Genomic DNA, 8,283 nt, shown 5'->3' with positions numbered 1-8,283 from the left:
CGTCCACCGCCTCCCAGCCCTCCACCACCATCGCCTCCTCCCAGCCCTCCACAATCCCCTCCTCCGCCACCCCCACCCTCCATCTTCCCACCCCCACCCCCACCCCCATCGGATGAATGTTTAGGTGCACCCGTGGTGGCCAAATCCACTTGCGCTGCGCAAGTTTACACAACTATTTGCTCAAGGAATGATGTCCCTACTGCCGTCTTTACCTCAACACTTCCATCCGACGTATCGGAGTGGACACGTCCCTACAAATCGACTGCCTCTAGTGTGTGCACTGAAGTGGGGTATCCCACACTGCTTATCTGCACATTTGGACCCTCTTACCTTGCCGTGTGCCGCCCAGGATGACCTTGAGCAGTCGTGCTTGACACTTGTATACCAAAGACAGGAATAGAAACCTGGTAGTCTTTACCCACTTTTCATCGTAGAAGCAGTCTTCACAGATCAGGCTGGCATTGCCCCGCGCCTGAATAACGAGCACCTATGCCTGACGCCTTTGGCGATTGTGCACGGCACAAATACAATGAGATTTGGGTCCAGCATCCGCATGCACAGAGGCATTGATAAGCGATCCCTGAGGCATAGTGAGTGAATGCATGCTACAAAGTGGAGCATGCGCATTGACTCTCAGGCACCCGTTGAAAGGTCGACATTTCGCCCAGCATCTATGAGCCATCAGCTGGGAGCCATAGAGGAGACTGAGCGATGAGGATCAGCCACGACGGCATCTATCCTCTTCCACGATTGTGCTGTTACGACGCAGCTCCGTAGGTGTGTGGATGTCAATGCCAGGTCATGAGAGGTATCAAGGAAGCGCATCTGACACTGACCCCCTTGCCATGCCTCCTGCCGGTGGTGGACTCGGATGCTGCAATGAGCGCTGTGTCTGTATGCAACTCCTTGATTGATGCGGCAGCTCGAAGTCAACGTCAAGTGTTGGAGTGACTGGGCGACACCGACAGCTGAACTGAGCTTCTGTGTGAGTCGCAAAGCTCACCTCTGCATGCGGCAGCCTCCCTGTCCTCGTGCACAGCTGCTCACCTGCTGTTGAGGCCACCATTAATGGAGCAAGGTATGAACCCCAAGAAGCATTGCAATTGGTGTTGGACATCATCTGGGCGCATTGTATGCTTGATCTTGATGCCATGCTTGCACAGCTGATGCATGCATAGATCCTGGCATGGACAAACCCCCACCACTTGGGGTCAGCCTGTAAGGCTCAAACCTGGGTCGGTACAGGGATTGCACCTGCCACACTGATCAGACGAGGGGTTTGTTGTGCGGGGCCGCATTGTCTGCTGTCGGGATCGCTGCATCTGACTTGCAGCGAGCAGACATGTTCCTCCTGGCCCTCGTGATGGCCAGATCACCGCTGTTGGTCAGGTGTAGCACGAAAGGCCGCCATAAGACTGATAATATTAGACATGAAATCATCTGGGTGATGTACACTGCACCAAAGTATTCTAGCGATTACTTCGTAGCCCGGACATTCTCCCTCACCTCCTCCCACCCCTTTTACTCCTCTTTAGATCACACCCTACATGGCAGGTGTGCGCAGGTTGTCCAAGTACGGCAGTCGTAACGTCCAGCAAGAAAAGGCGGTATTGACATCGGGTCGAGACTGACAGCCTGTGACCGGATGGCACGCGGAGCAAAGCAGATGCAGCAGCATAGCCATTCCTGACGACCCAGGGCGCATGGCCCCCTCACTGAGAAGACCTAAGACCGCGAAACCGAGATTCTACAGCACATTTATCGTTTACGAGCTTTCCCGTGCTGAACAAAGCAATCCCTAATTTCAGCTGTGGTCTCGACCAACATTTGCCCGTCTGCGCTCCCTCCACCCTTTGAAGGTTTCCGCACCCCCACCCGACCGCCATCGGCCATCCCAGCCCCATCCAACGTTTTGGTGAGTCCCAGCATGCGCTTGAAGGACAAACCGCAGCGTTTCTGGGTAGACAGGTCCGGGTTCGGGGGCTAGGTGGGGTGATCCTGCTCAGGTTACAATGACTGCACTGGAGTTCGGGCAACAGGCTGCCCGGCATCCTTTGGCCGGACCATCGTCAAGAGACCCTCATTGAATGTCACCAGGACCCCTCCCCATTCCATCTGACAGGATGAGCCAGACCGTTTGACTTTGAGGGCCTTGATAGACACTTCATATCATATACAGAAGGAGTATGTTTGCCTATGGTGCCTCGTCGTCCTTTGTGAGGGTGAACAGCCAATCTCAGGCTGACAGGGATGAAGTTGAGAGACTCATCCAAGAGTACAACAGAATCACAACATATACAGACTGTGAGGCGACAAGACGACGTAAGCAAGAAATATATGAAAGAGTGAGAGTTTTGAAAGAACGAGCCGAAGCAAGGTTAAGAGCAAATGCTAATACTTCAAAACGTAGCAACATTTGCTGTACCCAATAGATTCTTTGTAAATATAAGTGCTGGGACATGCATTCAAATCAATCACTCCAGCAGTCACAGAAGAGCTAGAATCAAACTGTGTACTATCACCCTTGGGTTTGCGCCCAGCCTCTCAGCAGAGATCAAGCGCTGCCACGGCTTCATATGCTTCACGGGGATGGAAGCGCGGTGGGATACGATCGAGCGTACTGACAGCGAGCTTGTTTGGCACAGGCTGTTGCTCACCATTGACGAAGGTGTGCACGGCTTGCACAGCTGGATTTGAGGTGTGCCTTGGTGGGGCTGAGAGCCGGGATCCAGGCATTTCCTCTGTAAAGCCTTGGGCACTTGGCTGATAGCGTGGTTGAATGGCAGCGTCGTGGATCATATGAACACTGTCTGGAAGGTGAAGCTACAGCTCACCATAAATTGCCGCGTACCTCATGCAGCATCCTCGAGGGAGGGACAGTCGTACTGTGGGTTGCAGCGTGTGGCATGTAGCCAGAAGTGCTCAGATTCCGGAGATAAGGCGATGAACGACCCCTATCGCGGTGTATCGACCTCAATAGGCATTGCTCCTGCGTGTCGGGTGAAACTGGTATTGCGACTTGATGGACATGTTGTTATGGTGCCTGGCCAGCCCGGAGCTTGTGTGTTCCGCCTATACTCTTGGGCCCGTGCTCGAGTCCGCCGTTGCAGTCGAGGTCCGGGTCTTATGTCTCAACCCTGGTCCTGGTAGTCTATTACCCCAGAACTTTGAATCGTCTCCCATGGAATGGGCTGCCCGAAATGAGCCCACCGCGGCTGACGTAGCTGCCTCACAGGCAAAAATTGGTGGCGGGGTCAACGAGTCCAACGAGAGGAAGTTGGCCTACAAGAAAGGCTAGTACGGACTGTCCAAGTTGGTGGGCGAGGTGTTTACGTGCATCCTAACCACGACGATTTCCTTCGCGGCCTCCCAGTTCCCTCCGAATGAGAGGGCTCCATGGGCCCGCTGAGGGCTACCATACAGTACATCGTCTACCTCATTGTTCTTCAGCGGCTCGTGAATAGATTCCTTCATTGTCCAGAACCCCTTCATCGTTCTGATGACGTGGAGTTGAGCCAAGAGCCGCTGAAGATCATGACGACCTTCATGGTGTAGACGATATCCTGTATGGGGGGCCGCAGTGGGTGCTTAGAACACACGGCAATCGGAGGAATTGGGAGGCCGCGAAGGCATTCGTAGTGGTTACGATGCACGTAAACACCTCCTTTGCCTCCTTATGGGACCAAATTCTTCATACCAGTCTTTGGCTCCTGAGGCTAATTGTTGACCGCGGCATCGATCGCCGCCTGATTGGCAGCTATGTCAGCCGCGGGTCGGCTCGTTACCGGAACCCAAATTTGCGGGGACGTTTCAGGGTCCTCCAGCACAGGATGGTAATTTGAGGGATGAAACAGATGACGCCAGACTCGATTTACATCAGCGTACTTCGAACCGGCCCCCGGCTGTAACATGCACTCCGTGGCAGCACGCACCTCGCTCGCCAGTCAGTACAGCAACCCCCAGCCGCCGAACCTTCGGCACCACCGCCACTTCCTGGAGTAGGCGACAGGCCGCATTGATATGACAGTCAAGTTCTTCGATCAGCAGAGTTTACTGTGCTGCATCCTCCACAATGCCCGGTTGCAGCTCAGCTGAGACGAGCGCATTGGCTGCCATTGTGGTCGAGCAGGAGTGAGCTATACGGAAGCCTTTCCATCAGCTGCTCTTGCAAACTCATGCCCCCCGGCAGCGAGCAATCAATGCGATTCAAGAGCAGTCCCGTTGACCTCACGGCAAGACTATGAGCGTCGGCGCCTGCACCTGGTCGGCACAGGATCGGGAGCCGGTCATGTGGAGACAGCCGCCGGTCCCATGCATGAGGTTCCTGCGCCGCCTGCGGAGGGCGGGCAGGGTCGCGGTGCTAAACGAGCACAACATGCCAAATTTGCGCTGTGGCAATCACACCGCCCTGCATGCCCACAAAAACTGGTAGGTCAGCAAGGGTGTTGAGAAGCTCAGTGTTGCATTGGTGGACCAATCAGTGGGCAAACAGGGACTGCAACGTCTCCGCTGCAAAACGCATCGTGACTGGAGTAGTCAATACCATGATGTTGGCACATTTTTCTTTGACTGTCATATTGCGTCCCACAGTCTTCGGCGGCCCCTTGCCCTGGCTTCCCTCTCCTTTTACCCGTTGTCCTTACCCCCCCGGATAGGTCTTTGGGTTCCAAGTGCGCAGAAGGGCACATCATTGGAAATACCTTGACAGCCAGTGCAAGCCCAATAGGTATGCATGTGGCTTCTGCATGGCATCTCTGCTCTCATTTTGCGTCTCCCCTGGAGCTCCCCTACAGGGAGTAAATGCTCCCCCTTTTACAGAAAGTAGGGCACCGCGGCCCGGGGGGCCATCATGGAGCTGTTCTCCTCCGTTTCCGTGAAATACTTGACCACCCTCTCCAGATTTTCATCAAAGGAGAGGATGCTGGCCACATTCCCGCAGCGGTAGCAGTAGTTGGGCGCGGACCACACGGTGACCAGCGACTTGTCATTGAACATGTACTTGAGTCCCTCCTGTGCAGAGGATTGAGCAAGGGGGCAGGTGGGGTGGCATGCAGGCAAGATGCATGCCGCCTGGCCACAGGGACTGCGGAGGCCCAGAACTCTGGCTTGCACTACCGGCCACATAGTCAAGGAACTCGGCTGCGTCCTAGCAAACCTAGCACGAGGGCTGGGACCTTCCCATCGAGGCCTCGAGCCATTACCAGGCCAACAGGCCAGCCAAGATGCTCGAGCCCTGGTTTCGCACCTGGACCAGTTGATGCGCGCGGCAGATGAGCTCCAAACCATTGATCTGGTTGAATTCAGAGGTGACCTTGCCGCCAAAGAGCCAGCCTGCAGAGTCAAGGGAGGGGTGGTGTAGGGGCGGCAGACTGTGCTGCATACTCCTAGGCACCGGGGTGCACAACTGCGGTGGCGCCATCCATAGGACATGGGCACCCACCTTGGCCACGGCCTACAAGGCCTCCCCATACCCCCCCCTTGCCCCTCACAGAATGGGAGCAAAACCGCCCATCACAGGCCCTCAACAAAGTTGTCCTTACCCCCCCGGATAGGTCTTTGGGTTCCAAGTGCGCAGAAGGGCACATCATTGGAAATACCTTGACAGCCAGTGCAAGCCCAATAGGTATGCATGTGGCTTCTGCATGGCATCTCTGCTCTCATTTTGCGTCTCCCCTGGAGCTCCCCTACAGGGAGTAAATGCTCCCCCTTTTACAGAAAGTAGGGCACCGCGGCCCGGGGGGCCATCATGGAGCTGTTCTCCTCCGTTTCCGTGAAATACTTGACCACCCTCTCCAGATTTTCATCAAAGGAGAGGATGCTGGCCACATTCCCGCAGCGGTAGCAGTAGTTGGGCGCGGACCACACGGTGACCAGCGACTTGTCATTGAACATGTACTTGAGTCCCTCCTGTGCAGAGGATTGAGCAAGGGGGCAGGTGGGGTGGCATGCAGGCAAGATGCATGCCGCCTGGCCACAGGGACTGCGGAGGCCCAGAACTCTGGCTTGCACTACCGGCCACATAGTCAAGGAACTCGGCTGCGTCCTAGCAAACCTAGCACGAGGGCTGGGACCTTCCCATCGAGGCCTCGAGCCATTACCAGGCCAACAGGCCAGCCAAGATGCTCGAGCCCTGGTTTCGCACCTGGACCAGTTGATGCGCGCGGCAGATGAGCTCCAAACCATTGATCTGGTTGAATTCAGAGGTGACCTTGCCGCCAAAGAGCCAGCCTGCAGAGTCAAGGGAGGGGTGGTGTAGGGGCGGCAGACTGTGCTGCATACTCCTAGGCACCGGGGTGCACAACTGCGGTGGCGCCATCCATAGGACATGGGCACCCACCTTGGCCACGGCCTACAAGGCCTCCCCATACCCCCCCTTCGCCCCTCACAGAATGGGAGCAAAACCGACCCCACTCACAGGCCCTCCAACAAAACCCCCAACCGATCTCCCCCCGCCCCCCCCCCCCGAAAAAAACCAAACCTAAAATGCCCTGCACACCTGCCCCTCTGGGGGACACAGCCCATGTGTCGATGTCCTCAGGGTCTGACCACATCAGGTCGCAGAAGGGCCCCTCGTGCGGGATTTCACACACCCTGTCGATGACGCGTACCTGGTCAAGCGTGCGGATGTCGGGCGAGAGGCCGGCGTGCACACACAGCACACGGCCGTCGATGATGGCCTGCGGGTGTGGCAGACGCAGCAGGGGGGGGGGTCGGCCGGAAGAGGCATGGCCGAAGGGTGGGAGGGGAAGAATGGGAGTCTTGGCATCACATGTGTGTCATCCCAGGCAGGGAAGGTACAGGACGTCAGCAATGGACTGGGCCCACGCAGCCCGACGGTGCGGCTGATACTTCCATGCTGGCAGATCCACAGGATGAGAAGGCCCACCATACACGGTCAAAAGAACAGAACATGGGGAGAGCTTGTCCCGGGCCCACAGCTCCCGGGCCCTCCCCTGATGAGCCCTCCCTCGGTCACCCACCGACAGCGTCAGGAAGTCAAAGACCTCCGTGCAGTACCGCCAGGCATTGGCGTTCCCGTACTTTCTTTGGCATTCGTCATAGAAGCCGTACCTGCAGGCATGGGTGTCCGGGCAGTGTCCTCAGATCGGGCACCGTCTGGAGCACACGTTCTGATCCCCTGCCCACCGCCCCAGCCCTCCAGCCAGACCCATGGTCGCGCCCAGGTCGGGGCCAGGACCAGCCGCCCCACAGCAACTCACACTTGAGTGATCTGCCGCGACTCGTGGTTCCCCCGCAGCAGGGTGACGTGGGCGGGCCAGCGCGCCTTGAGCAGCATGAGCAGCGTGAAGACCTCCAGGGAGTTGTAGCCGCGGTCCACAAAGTCGCCCATGAAGATGTAGTTGGTGGCGGGGACCTGGCCCCCCGTCTCGAAGAGCTTCAGCAGGTCGTGCAGCTGGCCATGGATGTCGCCGCACACCTATTGGGCAGCAGTTGTTTGGTAGGCATGCCATCGCGCTGGGCAGAGAAGATCACCAGGGAGCTGCGTGGTTGGCAGACTCCAGGCCACCTTCACCACAGGGTGCTGGCCCCCCCTCCCCCTTGCACATACACACATGGTGGGATTCTCCAGCCTCCCACAGCCCTGCGCAAGCCATACGCCAAACCTAGGAGACACACTGACCGTGACGGGGGTGTTCACAGGCTGCACATTGGACTCCTCCACCAGGATTTCCTTGACCGTGTCGCAAAGAGACTTGAGCTCCTCCTCTGCAAGGTATTGGGCTTTCTGAACCTTCTCCAGCCAGGCGTCCAGGTTTTTGCTGGTCGCAGCGGTGGATGATGCCATTTTGGAGGACGCGGGGAGCAGAGACCTGCCCTCGCCGCGGAAAAGACCCGGACTGGCCGGGATGGAGGGTGAGACCACCCCTCCTCGAACTCGAGCTTCGATGCAGAACACTCAGGCAGATGAGAGTGTGTGATTATTCGCCAGAGATCCAATGATGGCGTCAGCAAGCGACCAGTCGAGCCCAGGAGGTTCCGGCCAATTAGCCTCATGTATCGATCGTGGGCGAGTAAAGACTGTGCCTTCCCCAGGGGTACCCCACACGACGGTACCCTCCCTCCCCACCCTCGAGCACTGCGCTCGGGTGATCAGGCCCCAGAAACCATCCGATCGAGATGGTGTGACGGCCAGAGGGGCATGGCCACACATGAGGCAATCCATATCCCGAGCGGTGTGTTGTTTGTGGAGGGGTGTTTGGGAGTCAGGTTTGGGGAAACTGCAGTCTGGGCGAGACTGGGGCCCTGCTGCCTCTCCATCGC

General features: G+C 57.3%; 2 protein-coding genes across 2 annotated transcripts; both read right to left on the bottom strand.

Annotated features, from left to right (window-relative positions):
• Positions 1–4,812: 4,812 nt before the first annotated feature.
• Positions 4,813–5,423, bottom strand: F751_2618 (Phytochrome-associated serine/threonine-protein phosphatase; the record flags this gene model as incomplete). Its single annotated transcript, XM_011400370.1, has 3 exons — positions 4,813–5,010; positions 5,246–5,331; positions 5,393–5,423. The coding sequence occupies 3 exons, from the start codon at positions 5,421–5,423 to the stop codon at positions 4,813–4,815; spliced, it is 315 nt and encodes a 104-aa protein (XP_011398672.1).
• Positions 5,424–5,709: 286 nt separating this feature from the next.
• Positions 5,710–7,807, bottom strand: F751_2617 (Phytochrome-associated serine/threonine-protein phosphatase; the record flags this gene model as incomplete). The annotated part of the gene is made up of 6 exons (XM_011400369.1): positions 5,710–5,907; positions 6,143–6,228; positions 6,497–6,677; positions 6,981–7,071; positions 7,221–7,438; positions 7,643–7,807. The coding sequence occupies 6 exons, from the start codon at positions 7,805–7,807 to the stop codon at positions 5,710–5,712; spliced, it is 939 nt and encodes a 312-aa protein (XP_011398671.1).
• Between the last annotated feature and the right edge of the window lie 476 nt (positions 7,808–8,283).

Source organism: Auxenochlorella protothecoides, assembly GCF_000733215.1.
Source record: "Auxenochlorella protothecoides strain 0710 unplaced genomic scaffold scaffold24, whole genome shotgun sequence".
NCBI classification, from domain to species: Eukaryota; Viridiplantae; Chlorophyta; class Trebouxiophyceae; order Chlorellales; family Chlorellaceae; genus Auxenochlorella; species Auxenochlorella protothecoides.
Note: the sequence above shows the minus strand (reverse complement) of the source record. Positions and strands in the feature narration are given on the sequence as shown.